General features: G+C 39.1%; 1 protein-coding gene across 5 annotated transcripts in view; it reads right to left on the bottom strand.

The window, feature by feature from the left end:
* Positions 1-552: 552 nt before the first annotated feature.
* Positions 553-18,256, bottom strand: part of LOC109932972 (ladinin-1-like) — a 98,780-nt gene continuing 81,076 nt past the window's right edge. For 3 of the 5 annotated variants that reach the window (XM_048612280.1, XM_020532010.2, XM_048612282.1), the window contains 2 exons: positions 3,220-3,236; positions 553-961 (listed from right to left, as the gene is read on the bottom strand). In XM_048612280.1, coding sequence (XP_048468237.1) covers positions 943-961; positions 3,220-3,236 — 36 coding nt within the window. In that variant the 3' untranslated portion in view covers positions 553-942. The remainder of the gene's footprint in view (positions 962-3,219; positions 3,237-18,256) is intronic. The other 2 variants (XM_048612281.1, XM_048612283.1) reach the window with 1 other exon arrangement.

Genomic DNA, 18,256 nt, shown 5'->3' with positions numbered 1-18,256 from the left:
AGCCTCATTCAGATTAGTCATGGTCTCAGCAACAGCATGCTCAAGGGGCTGAATGACCTACTCCTGCTTATGGTCAGTATGTTCACATGCTGATATGAGCCAAAATCTTCTGATTTAGAGGTATGAATGATCATATTGAACCAGGTAATTGTCAAATTATGGTGGATGCAACATTGAAAGTCAATTTTCTTCAAAGAACTTGTGAAAATTCTGCAGGCACACTCAAATTAGTTGAAATTGGCTTCCCTTTCCCTTGATGATTTATATATGGTTCTATGATTGCTGATTAGTTCATTTAGACTTCTGTTTGTTGGTGACCAATGTGGCTCCAAAGGGAACATTTACAGTACCATTTTCTACAGATGTGTAGTCCTTTAAGTGTTACCTCAAGTAGATAATGCCTGTGAATGACACCGTCTAATGTATTAAGATTTGAAACAGATAATGTATCTTGAAGATTTGCACAAAATAATTTGTGCTTACACAACCTTTTATTGGGGGGAAGAAGACTTACAAACCAAATGCAATATAAATAAACCACAGTCTACACAATTTAAAGACTTAGTATCATTCTTCAAATTTATTTTTTGAGAAAATAACTGAAATACAGTGAACATAATATTACATGCTAAAACATTAAAAAAAGTAATTTAAAGTCTCTTATTTTACAAAGTTTGAACCTGATTTGTTCCCATGCTGTATAGGTTTAAACTTAAACACAATCACCAAAAAGCAGTGGTTATTTTTTCCATGTTGCATTACAGTTTTGAAAGCAGTTGAATCCCTTTATTAGAATATTATCGTTTTATTGGAAAAATCACTCCTCCTGGAAATTAGCTTGATCATGTCTGGGTAAAATATTAACTATCTTCAAGAGTTAAGAATTATAATTACATTTTCTGAAATCAGTTTTGTTCCTGGAATGTAGAATTGCTTCCTTTTTCATTTTGATATGTTACTCCTGGTAACAAAAGAAGAAAAAAAGTCAAAGATTGAAACAACAAACTAACACTGAAAGTTTTCTATTCCTCATAAATCAAGAAGAAAACCTATCTCTTTAAAAACAATACACTACCAGTTTATTGCAAGCTGATACATGAGTGTGATTTCTTACATTCGTTGAATGTTGTGACATAATAAACAAATCTGGAAACATATTTGAATGATCATTTCTAGTGAAAGTGCAGTCAAATTGAGTGTCATTTCATTCCACGAGCAATACTGACTAGAATAAATCAGACCTCTTGTTTATGATGCACTGCCATTACCTACTAATGCCTTGTAATATTTTCGCTATGTTAATAACAGCATGTAATGCAGATTGTTGTCATTGACGCTGTTACTTAATTGCTCTTAAGCAATGGCTGCAGTGCTTTGAGCATGGAAGCTCCATATTATCAAGGGTGGAGGCTGGATCTTATTTTGTATCCAACGTCATGACTACATAGAAATGCAGTTCAGAAGGTGGACTATAGCACAGCTTATTAAAATTCTGTGTCTCAAGTAAATTGGGGGACATGTAAATGGAAATGCAGATGAATGATCTTAAAGCAATGCTTCTAATGTCAACAACCTATTTTGAAATGTTCTTCAGGGCATAAACTGTCTTTAAACTATAAAATTTGCTGACTCCCTAATATAAAGGTTTTTTTTCTTCCTTTCCCCTTGGTGTTCCTTGCCTTTCAACAGCCAACTCTTTAAAAGGAGAATTAAATGTACATCATGTTTTAAAAAGAAAAATAGCAGTGATTCTAGTCTGCTAGGAGCTGTATATGGAAGTCTGGCAATCCAGACCCCACCCATTTGGTGCTCCCAGCATGTCATATACTGAACATGGGAAGATCAGAAAAAAATATTTTCATGAGCTGATCATGCTTTAATGCACAAGACCAACTTGGTCTAAACTTCAGTTGTCACCATAGAGCTGAAAGGAAATGAGCTCCACAATTTAACATTTAAGGAAGCAGCAAATGAAATGTTATGGGATAAACATCTAGAAGGAAACATAGATATGATTTCCTATCAGAATACAAACAATTCACCGCTAAGTTCATTGAGATTCAAGTTAATTGAGCCTTTGTAATATCATCCCTGTCAGAGATTAATCCTTGCACAAAGTAAGAAGCCTCCACTCAATGCGACATAAAGTTTAAAAATGCAGTTTGATTCGCAGATTAACATAAAGTGAAACATCTCTACTATCCCAGATTGCTCTTCAATACATAGGTGTGTCTGTCATTGTACATACAATAGAGCAATCTAGGAAATGACACACAGTGCATAAAGTAAACAGCTGGCAATTCTGCAGCCACCTCCTAATAAATGATTGTACTGTCAAAATAAATAAAACTTAACATTTTAAATAGTTAGAAAGTAAATTCCACTGACTGTGTTACAGTTGGCTAGTTAGGTGGTATGAAATAGCCCAGGGAAGCTACTATCCCTCTAAAAGTAATAGACAATGAAATTTCAGCCCTAGTTTTAAGCTAGGATGCCAAATTGGAAGAAATAATTCCTATGTTATATCTACATGGCATTGATTATCAGATTGTATTGAAAAATTAAATATAATGTACTTTTATGTATGCAAAATGTAAGGTATATCAATGCTGGAATATTTTCCAACTTTTGTTGCATTTTTAGTCACTTGTATGTTTGACCAAATTCCCATTTAATGAAGGCAACATGTCTTTCTACACTGTTCCAACAAAATGTCTCAGCCCTGGGAAGTTTATTTTTGGCTACATCATTTCTATTTCTCTTTTCTGAATCACTGTGACTTCACCACATCAGACTGCTGAAGGGTTATTCTCAGGATCATTGTTCATTGGGAAGTGGATATTGTAGGAATATATTTCATATAAGATCCACTGAGTCAGCAGAGAGGAGATTTTAACTTATTTTGCTTTATTAGTTCTAATTTGAGACTAAGATCTTAGCTGAAAAGTCAGTTCGATAACCCACAATGCCATCTCAGTTGTATTAGATGTGTGAGCTGAAAGTAAGTATCCATGCAATTGAAAGAAGAAACACAAAATGAATCCAATGTAAAATTCCTGCATGTTAGTCATAGCAAGTTAGTTTCACCTATTAGGGACATGCATTAATAGCATGCAACTACATGCAGATTCAGTCCAGACATGTTAGTCACCTAAAATTTTAGACAGTTGAAGAGTGAGACAGACATTATTTATACTTAAAAAAGAGACACTTCCTTACTTTGCGTGGAGCTCTTTCTGAAAGAAGAACATTAATCATGTGAATATTTCTAGTTCACCATAAACAAGCTGACCATGTTTACTGTGTAAACAATATTTTCAGCAATTCAAAATTATTCTGTAATTATTCTACATATTCCATTCCACAAAACAGGGTGCACAAATTAATCAGTTACTGGTACCACATATTTTGCAAATATCAGAAGTGCTACGAGAAAATCAAGCTTTCATGTTTTCTTTTAAAGTTATCTTTTATGATTCAACATAATGAAATGTAAGTTATTGTTGCTCGTCATATGGCAGGATTTAAATTAAATTTCAAAGAGTCTATAACAATATTTGCAATAGATTAGGATCTTCAAAACTCCTACTTGGTGCTTGGTTGAAAATGCTAAATGAAATATTCACTAGCAGTATAACAAATACATTTGATATTACCTCGACAGCAAAGGAGGTTTTAACAAGTAGTAATGTTGTTAATATTACAATAAATTATAGAACTGTTGAAGGGTCACTGGACGCAAAATGTTGGCTTTTCTTTCCTTCCACAGATGCTGCCATACCTGCTGAGTTTCTCCAGAAATTTGTTTCTGTTGGTAAAACTTTTATAAGCCTATGATAACAGAATATGTTGTTGATAATGGTTTATTCTTTGTTTACAAATCTAATAGGCACCTCGAATAGATAACATAGAGCAATAGAGCACAGGAACAGGCCCTTTGGCCCATCGTGTCTGTGCCAACTACTGTGCCATTCTGAACAAATCCCAACTGCCTGCATATGGTCCATTTTCCTCGATTCCCTGCCTGTTCAAGTGTCTGTCTAAATGTGTCTTAGCTGTTGCTGTTGTATCTGCTCCTATCACCTCCCCTGGCAGTGTGTTACAGGCACCTATCACTCTCTGTGTAAAAAATACTTGCCTCACACATCTCCTTTAAACTTTTCCCCCTCTCAGCTTAAACTTATGCTCCCTATCATTTGATACTTCCACCCTGGGAAAAAGACTTTAACTATCCACACCTCTCATAATTTTGTACATTTCTAACATGTTATCTCTCAGCCTCCAATGCTCGAGCAAAAACAGTCCAAGTTTGCCCAACCCTTCCTTATAGCAAATACACTCCAAACCAGGCAACATCTTGACAAACATCTTTACACCCTCTCCAAAGCTGCCTCATCCTTCTTGTAGCGTGGCGACCAGAACTGCACACAGTACTCCAAATGTGGACTAACTCAAGCTGCGACATGACTTAACAAGTACTCTCAGAAAATGGGTCTAGGGCCTAGGGTCTATGCCCGAAACATCAGCTTTCCTCCTCCTCTGATGCTGCTTGGCCTGCTGTGTTCATCCAGCTCTACACCTTGTTATCTCAGATTCTCCAGCATCTGCAGTTCCTACTATCTCTGTGACATGACTTGCCAACTTTATACTCAATGCCCTATCCAATGAAGGCAAGCATGCCCTTTTTACCACCTTATCAACTTCATTGCTACCTTTAGGGAACTATGGAGTTGCATCCCAAGATCCCTCTGTATATCAACGCTCCTAAGGATCCTGCCACTTACTGTATACATCCATCTTGCATTTGATGTCCAAAATGCATCACTTCACACTTGTCTGGATTAAACTCCGTCTCCCATTTCTCCACCCAAATTTCCAATTGATCTATTTCCTGCCCTATCCTTTGATGACGTTCCTCACTAACCACAACTCCACCAATTTCCATGTCATCTACAAATTTATTAATCAGATCACACCCATTTTCATCCAATTTTCTTTTTATTCATTTGTGAGTGTGGATGTCGCTGGCTGGCCAGTATTTATTGCCCATCTGTGTTGCCCTTGAGAAAGTGATGGTGAGCTGCCTTCTTGATCCGCTGTAGTCCACTTGCTGTGGGTTGATCCACTAATGCCCTTAGGGAGGGAATTCCAGGATCTTGACCCAGGGACAGTGAAGAAACTGCTCATTCACATACATTACAAACAACAGAGGTCCCAGCACTGATTCTTGCAGAATGCCACTGGTCACAGACCCCCAATCAGAAAAACACCTCTCCACAAGTACTCTCTGTCTATGACGGTGTCAATTTTGAATCCGTCTTACCATTTCACCATGGATCCCATGTGACTTAACCTTCTGGACCAGCGTGCTATGACAGACCTAGTCAAATGCTTTAGTAAAGTCAATGTCGGCTACATCCTCGGCCCTACCCTCGATCATTTTTGTCACTTCCTGAAAAAAACCCAGTCAAATGTGAACAAGACCTCCCCCACTCAAAGCTATGGTGAATATCCTTAATATATCCATTCTTTTCCAAATGTGAATAAATCCTGTTCACAAGAACCTTCTCTAATAATCTCCCTACCACAGATGTAATGTCCACCAGCCTATAATATTCTGGGTTATCCCTAGTGCCCTTCTTAAAAGATTAGCACTACTTTTCCTTCTTTGTTACTTTAGCCCGGTATTGATGCGTGCAGGTTTGAGTGTAATATTTTCTGAGATAATGAGAGGTGTCATGCTTTTCTAATGATTTTAGCACTTTATCTCTAAGGAATCTTCAGTAAAATCTTGTAACAAATTAACATGTTTAAACAAAAAGCTTAAGGTATAAAATATAAACAAAACACAAATGCTGAGAGATATTCAACTGGTCTGGCAACATCTGCGGAGAGTAACAGAGTTAATGTTCCAAGTCCGGTGTGTCTCTGAACATAAGATTTAAAACCTGAATTGACCTAAGCTTGAACACATTCAGAAAGGGAACTGCATGAACTATATTAATCTATTGTTCACTGGCCATGTGGTGGAAATACCTGGTGCTTGTGATATGTCAAACTTGACTGATTGTAAAATGAAGAGCAAATAAAATTGATTTGTCCAAATTGAACTGAAGACATAACTGTATTTTCTGAATTTTCCATCAATATCCTACCCCAAATCAGCTTGCTTATTATCCAAGAAGATAAGTAACAACGTTCATGATCCTACTTTGAACTTTACCTTCATCCCCTTGCCTGAGGTAGTAAGACTGTTGCTTATCTGCTCATCACATGAAACTGCCACCAAGAAGTTGGGACCCAGTGGTCTATGTCTTAGCCTTTTGTTACTGATCCACTATCACTTTACCTCCTCACTGGAGCTGCTGGGAGAGGAGTGGCAATTAGTGAAAGGATTGATCATGTTGCTTTTTACTGGAGAAGGCTCAATAGCAGCCACTGTAAAACCCCTGAGTCCTCGAAAGGTCTTTTTTGTTCTTTGGCTTTGCAATTTTTCATTCTTTTGAATGGTGTTCTTATCATCTGGTGTTACCTAACAGTGACAGGCTCCAAACTGGTGGTAGAGTTCCTGCAGAAAGATCTAAAGCTGAACAACCACTGCTTCAAAATTGGGTCATACTGTGACAGTAGGTCTAGGCATGTGAGTTAAAATCCCACTTGTTATAGCGCTGACAGCAGATAGGGAGTACACCTTCTCTGTATCACTTTGCTATTGTTGAAGGACACAGCTGCCTGCTATTTAAAGATTTAGCATTGCAGAAGCCTCATCAGATGCATACTTAATCATTTTTGCATCCAAGGGGTCAGATGGGATGAATTAAATCAGCTACCAAAGACAGAGCAACAGTTAATGGACCATTCCAACCAGCCAATTTAAAACGAGAGAGGAGATGATGGATTGGAATTGTAATCACAGTCTTGAAATTTATTTACTCATTGTTCTTTCAACAGCCCGAGTTTGTTTTTATGCATAGTAAGCCTAATATACTAAGCATAGTAAGTCCTAGGCCCCGTCAAGTTCCCAAATAGGAACGGAATAAATCCAGTTTAGAAGTGGCAGGCTTGTCCCATTTTAATGAAGGCTTATGGGATTCAATCCTTTATTACGAGGGGCATTGAGCAAACTATACTCCGCTATACAGAGCATTGTTGAGAACACATCTGGAATACTGTCTGCAATTTTGGCCTCCTTACTTAAAGAAAGAATTGGTTATGGTTCTAATGAGGTTTATTGGATTGATATCTAGAATGAGTGGGTTGCTTCATAAGGATAAGTTAGCCAGGCTGGGTTTGTTTCGACTGGAGTTTAGAAGAATGAGGAGTGACTTGATTGAAGTGTATAAGATGCTGTCAGGTCTTGACAAGGTGGATGTGGAAAAGATGCTACTTTTTGGAGGGCAAGTCCAGTACTAGGGGACACTGAGGGTCGTCCTTTTATGACAGAGATGAGGAGAATTCTTTTTGTCTTGGAAGGTTGTGTGACTTTGCAAACCTCAAAAGATGGTGGAAGAGGGATAAATGACTATGTTTAAGGGGCAGGTAGAGAAGACATAGGGACCAGATGGGAATTGGAATTCAATACATAAATAGATCAGCCATGATCTTATTGAATGGCAGATCAGGCTTTTTTTTAACTTCAGGGCAGTGAATCTGTGGAATTTTCTATCACAAAAGGTTGTGAAGGTCAAATCACTGAATGTACTTACAAAATAAATAAATATAAAGATAGATTTCTAGAGGTTAAGGGTGTCATTGGGTAAGTGGTGAGAGTGGGAGTATGGACTTAAGATGGAGGCTCAACCATGATCATGTTGAATGGAGAAGTAGACTCAATGGACTGAATGGCCTGCTCCTGTTCCTATTTTCACATCCTGACCAAAACTGCAGGGACGTTATTGGAATGCAAACAGCTGGCTGTTCATTAAAATTTTGCTACTCAGAGGCAGTAAATTGGAAATGGAGGAAATATGTCCAATTCTAAAGTAATTAAATATGTGGGGTGTTTGAGGTTAAATACTTGAACAGGGAATGTCTAAGGATTCCTGGTGAGGCCTAGAGAAGCATTCCTGCTTTTTCTGAAACACAAAAAAAAGTGAAGAAAAGTTAATCCTCCTGTATCTCTTTTCTGGACATCGCTGGCAGGTCAATACTGCCAAGAATGAAGCGTAGTTATCATTGCTTCTCCACTCGATCATGAAGTTAAAATTGCTGGTTGTGCCCTACTTACAAAATACAATTTGCTTAGTTAAAGAAAAGTCCACTAATTTGAAGTGGTGCCTCTACCTCAAAGCTTTCTTTTCTTACATGGGATTTGAATGTCACTGACAAAGCCAGCATCTCCCGCTCCTCTCTAACTGCCCTGAAGAGTTATGAGTCAGCCACATTGCTCTGGTGCTGGAGTCACATGTAGGCCAGACTTGGTAAGGACAGCAGATTGCTTTCACCATTAGCAAAGCAAATGGGCTTTTGCAACTTTCAATGATAGTTCTTATCGTTAACTAGCATTATTTAAATTCCACCAGCCATTATGGTGGATTTTGGAGACATACCCTCTGAAAATGAAGAAGGGTCACTGGACTCAAAACATTAACTCTTACTTCTCTCCACAAATGTTGCCAGAGCTGCTGAGTTTCTCCAGCAATTTCTGTATTTGTTACCCCAGACTCCTCCACATGGCTACCACCTTCCCTACTTTTGGAGCACACTGCATTGAAATCACAATGGGAAATCAGCAGATCTTACCTTTAGCAAAATTTCTTAGACAGCGAAAATAAAAACAAGCTACCTCCAAATATAATTTGAAATAATTTTGAATTTTGAAGTTTAAAGGCAGTCTACATGTTGAACATGTGAAATTATTCATTTCAGATCATTGAGGAGATTTTGAAGTTTCGTTTGGCAATTTGGAGCCCACTGTAATTCTGCCTTTTGAGGAAGGCTAGTCTTTTCCAGAAAGGTTAAAGATATATTAAAATTATATTGACTTTAATGCAGCTTTATAGGAAATTTAAGTTAAATGGCTTAATGCTCTTCTGTCCAAATGGTTGACAGCAGAATGCCAAACAAATACATTAAGTAAACAACAGCAAAATATTATAGACATTGGAAATCAAAAATAAAAACAGAACAAAAATACATTAAGTGCATACTTGTCATTATTGTTGGTACTTTTTTAATATCCTCTATGTTTATGTTTTTCTTCTGCTAAAAATAAAATCATTGAACACTGCAATAATCAAAAAAAGTCACAAAGTATGGCTATTCCCACACATCGGGAATAGCTCATGCTATGTGTCATTAATAGCAGGAATGTGCAGCTTATGTGAGGATTGACTATAATGACTGCATGTGCCAGTTGCTGAATGCCATTCACTAGAGTGGATTCTCTTCCTTCTGACAGTGTGGGGCAGACATGCCTTTACCTACTATTATGTTGGTATCCTGTGGTTAGGCAGTGGCTCAAACTAGCAAGAAATTCCTGCTTTATGTTATGAACATACTAGTTTTTTTTACATGAAAATTAGTTCTTATTGTACCTATTTACAAAAGCAGTAAAGACCAAACGGGTTTCATTCTAAGCTTTTATCACCAGAAAGCCCTATAATTAGCGGGCAATAAAATAGAAATGTGTCAGTGCTAAATAGCAGCCCACTTACTGCTGCCTTGAATTTCGATGGGTTTGCTCATGTACAATGGTTTGATTACTGGCTGCACAAAGCCAGCATTGACAAAATATGGCATCAGGGCTTTGAAAAGAATCCCAGAAATTGTTAACTTACCTCAGACTTGCATTAAATATTACTTTAAATGCCGGTATTTGTCTACTTTTATATCTTGATGATTATAGTCTAAATTTTTGGCTGACTTTTTAGTTGTTGCAATTATAATTTAGAAAACTATTATTCAATTAGATGTTCTCTTGTTTTGGGTCACTTGAAAAGCGCAGAAAATAAAGGAAAGAAGCCAGGCAGATCAGATGATCAGCAGTGATCAATAAAAGCCAAGGCACATCATCCTATCTTGCAGATAAACTGTCTTCACAAAATCCATTTCTCCAGGGAGACAGAAAATTAATTACTCCTAGAATCTGACCTTCAGTTAATTTCAAGTATAACTACAACATCACTCATGCCTCTGAGGTTCAAAACAGCTCAATTGATACAAGTAAATTCACTTCTACTCAATTACAAGTTCAAATATCATCGCAAGAATTTTAGTCTCCCTGATTTATATTAGGAGGTGTTATTTGAAGCTGAGGAATGGACAAATAATGGATGAATATTGTCAAATATTATTAGTATACAACTATCAAGGTGTTCCTTGCTTTCATTGCTTATTTTTCATGACACGGATATAAGCTAACCGTTCAAGAGGATGACCATCTATTGCTGCACCTTGATTTGTTCAATGGCTGCCAACAAAAATCAAATTCAAACCTGACAAGAGTGACAATTTGATAAAAGATGTAAAATCAAATTCTGCACAGACAGAACAAAATGACACACTGCCGCGAGGGTGTGGAATCTTTGTAATTTGCCAAGTACAATGAATCATTAAGTCAGAGATGTACAGCATAGAAACAGACCTTTCAGTCCAACTCATCCATACCAACCAGATATCCTGGATATTTCTTGAAATCAAGCAAATCAAAAATCCTATTCTGCATATAAATAAATCAGTTTGTCTCAAATTAGGGTCTTTATATCTTTATAGATCAAAATGTGCCGAACATATCCAAATAACAGAACATCAGCTTCAGTCTTAAAGCATTTTCTTGTCATGTGCTTTTGGGTTTGCTGTATAACTTATACATCCAATATATTTTAGCAGTGAATTGATTTCCACAAACATACCTTCAGACCAATTCCTCAATCTTCTGTAAGGTGTCGGTTATTTTTGTTATTGATCTCCACCCCTAGGCTTTTATTTAAAATTCACTCATGGACCAGAATTGTTGCCTGACTGTAGTTGCCCTTGACAAGGTGGTGATGAGCTGCTTTCTGCAACTGCTGCAGTCCAGGTGGTGAAGGAGGACCCACAATGCTATTAGGGAGGTGGTTCCAGGAATTCAGCTCTTTTGTCCAAGTTTGAACCAAACTGTAATAAGATCAGGAGCTGAACTCAAACTTGACATCCCTGAGAAGGTTGTTGCTAAACAGGTGCTGCTTGATAGCTCTGTTGATGACACCTTCCATCCCTTTACTGATTACCGAGATTAGACTGATAGGGCAGTAATTCGTCAGGTTAGATTTGTTCTGACTTGTGTACAGGATATGCCTGGGCAACTTTCCACTTGACTGAATGAATGCCAGTGTTGCAGCTGCAGTGGAACAGCTTGACTAAGCATGTGAAAAGTTCTGAAACACATGTCTTCAGGTCTGTTACGCATCAGCTTTGCAGAATTCAGTGACTCCACCATTTCTTGATATCACATGGAATAAATCAAATTCACTGACGCCTGGGATCCATGACGCTAGGGACCTCAAAAGGAGGCAGAGATGGATCATTCACTCGGCACATCTGGCTGAAGTTCATTACGAAAATTTCTGCCTTCTCTTTTGCACTGATGTGCTAGGCTGTCTCAGCATTGAAGATGGGGATATTTGTGGGGTCTTCCTCCGCCAGTGAGTTGTGGATGTGGCAACTTAGATCTGATCCATTTGTGTGGGATTGCTTAGCCCTGTCCATCACTTGCTGGACCCAAGTAGTCCTTTTTTTTTGGTTTCACCACATTGACATCTCATAGAATCATTTTTAGGTCTGCCTTGTCCTGCTCCTGTCATGTCTTCCTGGGCTCTTAGTTAAGCCAGGGCCATGAAGTTGCAGATTACTTTGGAGTAACTAGGGTTGATACCCTCTCTTGATGGTAACGATAGTGTGGGGGATATGCTGGACCATGAGTTTGCAGATTACATTGGTGTGAACAATCATGTATAGTTATTGTAGATCAGTGCATGGACTAGCATAACCAAACATAGATCAATTAATCATGACTAACACCCTTGTGTTTTTGTACTGTATATGTATTTTATAGTTATTTTTAGTGACAAAAAGATAGTCATAGAGACATACAACACAGAAACAGACCCTTCGGTCCAACTTGTCCATGCTGATTAAGTTTCCCAAACTAAATGCCCATATTCCTCAACCATTCCTGTTCATGTACCTGTCCAAATGTATTTTAAATGTTGTAACTATATCTGCATCTACCACTTCCTCTGGCAATTCATTCTATGTATGAACCACCCTGTGGCCCTTTTAAATCTTTCCTCTCTCACTTTAAACCCATGCCCTCTAGTTTTGAACTCTCCTACCCAAGGAAAAATACCTTTGCTATTCACCTTATCTATGCCCCTCATGATCTTATAAACCTCTAAGATCAGCACTCAGCCTCCTACACTCCAATGAAAAAAGTCCCAGCCTATCCAGCCTTTCCTTTTCAATCAAAGACTCCAGTTCCAGTAACATCCTTGAGTCTTTTCTTCACCATCTCCAGTTCAACAATATCCTTCCTATAGCACAGTGACCAGAACTGTACACAGTATTTCAAAAGTGGGCTCACCAATGTTCTGTACAAGCGCAACATGACGTTCCAACTCCTACACTCAAAGGTCTGTACAATGAAGGCAAGCATGCCAAACGCCTTCTTTACCACCCTGTATGCCTGTGATGCAACTTGCAAGGAACAATGTACTTGAATTCCTAGGTCTCTCTGTTCAGTAACACTCTCCAGGACCCTACCATTAACATTGTGTAAATTCTGTCCTTGCTCATCTTGACAAAATCCAATACCTCGCATTTATCCAAATTAAACTACATCTGACACTCCTCGGCCCATTGGCCCAACTGATCAAGATTCCTTTGTAATCTTAGATAAGCTTCTTAACTGGGAGAGGAGCTGTGAAAAATTGAATTATGTGTTAGTTTTAAACACACATGCTTCCTATTTAATTCAAACTCAGGCAACTGTAATCAGAATGTGGCATAACTATTTGTACAGAAGCATGCTACTCAGCACAAGTGACCTATGTCAGCATGCACACTCCACAGAAGCCTAAAATGTAAGTAAATGTTATCACAGAAGCTGCTGCTCATGTTGCACACTTGCCTTGCAATGTCGATACACTGGAAAACTATTATTGAAAATGACCTGTTCTGTTATAGCTTGTTACAAACTTGGAAACGACCCATGTAATAACACAAGTCTTTGAAGTGCTGCCAAGCAGTTTTTATTCCCAAAAAGCCAAGCCATGATGAAACAGGTCAGTTAAGGTCCAACCCAAGCCCCAGGAAACACTGTGCATGTTTTTCAAAAGTGGAAAGGACCTCTACTTAAGAGCAGAAAACAACCTGATAATTCAGAGTCGAAAACAGAACTGAAGGGGCAAGGATTCTGATACTTAAAACAAATTAAGCAAACTTTTATATGAAAAATAAATCTGCAAAGAGTGGGGAAAAGAATCCATTTATCAAAGAGGGTGACTGAGATTCCTTTTTGAGGAACCGAGGCAATGTGTGCCAGTGATCCATGGGCAGCACAATGGCTCAATGGTTAGCATTGTGACCTCATAGCACCAGGGATCTGCGTTTGATTCCAGCCTCGGGTGACTGTCTGTGTGAGGTTTGCACACTCCCCCTGTGTCTGTTTGGGTTTCCGCCGATGCTCCGGTTTCCTCCCGCAGTCCAAAGATGTGCAGGTTAGTTGGATTGGCTATGCTACATTGTCTGTGGCGATTGGGATGTGGAGGTTAAGTGGATTAGCCAGGATACATGTGGGGTTATGGTGATAGGGTAGGGGGTTGGCTCTGGTTGGGATGCTCTTCAGAGGATTGGTGCAGAGTCAATGGGCCAAATGGCCTCTTTCCACACTGTAGGGATTCTATGATTCTAAGAGCCACACATGAGTTGATCATATGGGAAGTAGTGCACAACACTGGGCTCCTGCAAACATGACATGAAGATGCTCAATAAGCTTAGCAAAGCAAGATTAGGGAATTAGGCCATGACCATCCATTACTCTAGTACATCAATTCTTAAATTCAGTAAATGAATATCCAGGAGATAGTAGAATGCCTAGCTCCTACCTGGTACGATTTCTCCAGTTTCATCCTTGCAGGCATTGAACTGATTATAATCCTCCCATCTAATGCAACTTATAATTACATGCAGACGTTATTACACTTGGATCCAACTGCACATTGTCTGAACAACTGCAGGTATTACATGTCAGCATTAAAGGTCATTCTTGTAAATGAGTCCCAACTGTATACAGGCTGGGGCAAGCTTTTGCACATCAAAATCTGGATAACAGTAGCATAACCAGGAAACAATTTTTTTGCCACAATACTCCACCTATTCAATATATTGTGTGAACTTGATTCAAACGGAAGTAAAGTAAATAATCCATCAAAATCTGGCTTGAAATATATACAGCATAATAATTTAAATTTAAAAGAAAACAGGATTTCACTGTTAATGTTTAGGACATTTTAACTGCACTAAACTGCATTTAACAACATCAATTAACAATGGCTTTACAACTTTCCCTTGTTCAAATCTCTAGCCTCCCTTTCTGCTTTCAAATGAACCCAGCCAATTTGAAGGTGCACTCAAAATAAAAAGAAATCAAATATGTTTCAGATTGAATTTGAGTTGCAAGGTATCTGCAAGTGAAAAATGTACGTTGCCAAAAAAGTCACGAAAGTGATAACCAAGTGGCAACTTCATGATAAATTTCAGTAGTTTACATAAAGATTGAACTGGAGGCACAAACAGATAACCCTTCAAAAACAGCCAAATAGGCCACTGTATAACTTGCACCCACAGGACAATCAACTGATAAATTTAATGTACCTTCCTCATGGAACTCATTAAATAAAATGACCTTTAGGTACAATGTGACATGTTAATCCATTAATATTCAAATTTTCTGGAACAAAAACAGTAGACATAACCAGGCTGCTGCAGATCAAGTTAAGTGGTTTAGTTTCTGAAGGGACTTTGGCGTTGAAAACAAAGTGGCATCATAAAAATGCAGAACCAATACAAAGAAACAAAATGTGGGAAGAGATTTTGTGGTATCTCACTTTTCTTTGACTGCTCTTGCAGGAGAAGTTAACGTTTGAATATTATGAATGACTGTTAACAGGTGGGCTCTTAGACTACAAACATAAGCAAGTGTAACTTCTGGAGTGAAGCTTGCCATTCTCTAAACCAGCAATGCCACCCCCACTACCACCAAGCTCCCACTGTGCTTCAATCAGCTGTTCATGTGGAAGCTTGAGTAAACAAAGCGCACTTGCTGCACACATCTATGCACAGCTGATTGGTTGATATTCAATACTGAGAGCTTGAAATGATCCTGCTGCATTGAGTGTGACTAACTTGTCCAGAAACTAGCAGCACTGTGGGCCTGTTGTGGAATTTTAGCTCTAGGTCGGATGGCAGCATGTGGCATATCTCTGAATGCTTTCCTGGTGAATTAAATCCACTGTGGACAGTCTCATCAGAGAAGTCTGTGTGAGTGTCTCTAATTCCATCATGGCTGCACCAACAGCTGGGTGCAGCTTGGTCAATCTAGCATTCTTTCTCTAGCCCCCCTCTTCAGCTAAGAAAGATGCTATGAGAAAACCTGCAACAGAAAATCCCCTGTGCTAATATGAATAGGCTACGGATGACACTAGAAATATTACCACAAAGAATTTTTAAAGACTTTTTTAGGGAAAAAAAGTAACCAAAATATTGGAGTGATACCCTATCAATATGCTGATTCATTACTGGTCTATCAAATGGAGCCATGTCAAACTGACTGCTAGGTCTAGGTGGTTAGTTAAACTAAGCAATGCAAGTAATAGAAACAACATAAAATTGTTTGAATTACACATTTGCCATTCATTCATGCATCCACCCACCAACTATAAAAAAAAGCATCAATACCATAATATTTTATAAGGTAATTTGCAAGCTTTTATGGTGACAATCAAGCAAATGTTGCTCAGTGTTTCAACGCAAGTGTATTACAAACTGTTAGATCTGGCCTTAGAGAGTGACCTCTAATCTGTCCTTACTTCTTTAGTAAAACACCAACTGTTCACAAGCCTCAGCGTACCATGTGAATTTGTGTATTCACAATAAGTTGAACTCTCAGCTGCTCATGTTCTTTCGTGTGGCAGTGTAAACAGAGATAAAGAAACATCAGCACCTTGTAACTTGATGCCCTGTACTTTGCACAATGTACTAGTCAAGGAGATTTTTTTGCTGTGATGTAGCTTGTACAGGTTGATAGAAAGTTATGCACACACTGAAAAAGAGCATTTTGTAGTCCTCAACAAAGTTACAGAACCTTGGTAAAGAGGAATTTAAGCTTATACAACACTTTATTCATTCTCTGGATGTCTCAAAGTGCTTAACAGCCAACAAATTAGTTTTGAATTGAGGCCACTCCTTCACCATGGCCAAACTGAAATAAGATTTCATAAACAGTAAATTGAGAATTAGCGAAATAATAATTTAATCTGGAAGTACTCAGCAAGTCTGCCTGCATCTGGAGAAAAAAGAATAAATTTATGAGGCTGAATTTTCCAAGGGTGTCAGGAACCCAGTAGCAGGGTGATGAGCAGTTCCTGAGCCTCCTGTTGTTGTCAAGGCGGCTACTCCAGCACTTTAAGGAAAGCAGACAATTAATTGGCTGCCTCTTTACTGTTTGATTAAAGATGGCAAGTGACTCCTCTAGGTTGGAGGTCCACTGAGAGGACCCTGACCACTGATTGGCTTGCAGTCCGACCAATGGATGTAAGGTACTGCTGAGACAGAAAGGTGGCCTTGAGGATGCCTTAAAATGTAGCAACTCTCACAGAAAAATTAAAAACTAAAAGAAGGACAATTAAAGAAAACACTCTACAGGAATGGTTTGGCTGTGGCTTTATAATAATTGTGGCTCATTTATTGAGCTGGCGACAGCAGGTGTTGTTACCCTTCAGTCGGTTGTGGAGGGGCTGCCTCCCGGTTGCTGTATGGCTCTGGAATCTGTACTTCTAAGTATTTTCCACACACAGCTTAAATGCTCACAGTACCTCTGTACTGACTTGTCTTTTAGTCAGACCCAAAGCCAGGCAATTTTTTATGCTGATCAGTGGTGATCAGTGCCATCATACGCCAGCTGCATATGTGCCGAACACATTGTATGAACATCAATCAAATAGCAATATCTCAAAACAGTGAGGTGAGGTACACACCCTTCAGTCAGAAGGTCCTGACACAGTAAATCAAGGTTAGTCTTCGATAACTGTCCAGGAGCTTAGGTATGGTCATTTGGCTGCTTGGGGCTGTCATATTCAGAGGGTCCATGCCACTACAGCCCAGGGTACGGGTCACGGTCAGCCCTGAGGGTCCAGTGCAACCAGTACAGGGATTCATGGTAAGTCAGTCAGGGAATTACACACAGGTCAGTCAGGGGTCCAGTTAGCCCACGGAATCAGGGCAGTCAGTACAAGTTGATTAAAGGTGTGGGCCATGGTCAGCTCTGTGGGTCTGTCCACTGAACCCACTATTGCTGTGGGAGGGAAGATGGGGAACTCAACTGTGGTGGGAGGCAGAGGAGATAATAATTGTAAAGGGGGTACTCAACATATAAAAAGGGGCAGATGACAGAGATTGGAAGGAAAAGGAGTAATGCAAGACAGTGGGCTCATTTATATTCAACATCATTCCTGATTTAATGTGAGTGAGGCTGGGGGTTCTACATGGCTAAATGTGAAATGCTGATTCGAATACCTATGGCTAAAGGAGTGTATTGGAGAGAAAGCATAACCTGTTCACACCTGAAAACAACAGCAAGAACAGTCATGCTGAGTGTACATAGCTCTTCAGCCATCAAGACTTGGACAGAGTGAGAAGACAGAGCGAGAGCGAGCGAAAGAAATGAGAGAGAGAGAGATCTCATACAGAGAGGAGGGTGTGCAGAAATACAGTAGGAAAGATGATCTCCATTTAAAGAGACGGAGACCATAGCAATTTAAGTAATCAGAAGATGGGGTGCTGGTTGCGGGGGCAGGAGGGTGGGTGGAAAATCACTGGTGTGGGCCTTTCTGCTGGTTTTTAGTTTGGGATTTCTCTGGAAATTGAGAGGAGAACTGCCTTTTGTTAATGGAAATAGTAGGAACTGCAGATGCTGGAGAATCTGAGATAACACGGTGTAGAGCTGGATGAACACAGCAGGCCAAGCAGCATCATAGGAGCAGGAAGGCTGACGTTTCAG

This window comes from Rhincodon typus, chromosome 25 (assembly GCF_021869965.1).
Source record: "Rhincodon typus isolate 14 chromosome 25, sRhiTyp1.1, whole genome shotgun sequence".
Lineage (NCBI taxonomy): Eukaryota > Metazoa > Chordata > Chondrichthyes > Orectolobiformes > Rhincodontidae > Rhincodon > Rhincodon typus.
Note: the sequence above shows the minus strand (reverse complement) of the source record. Positions and strands in the feature narration are given on the sequence as shown.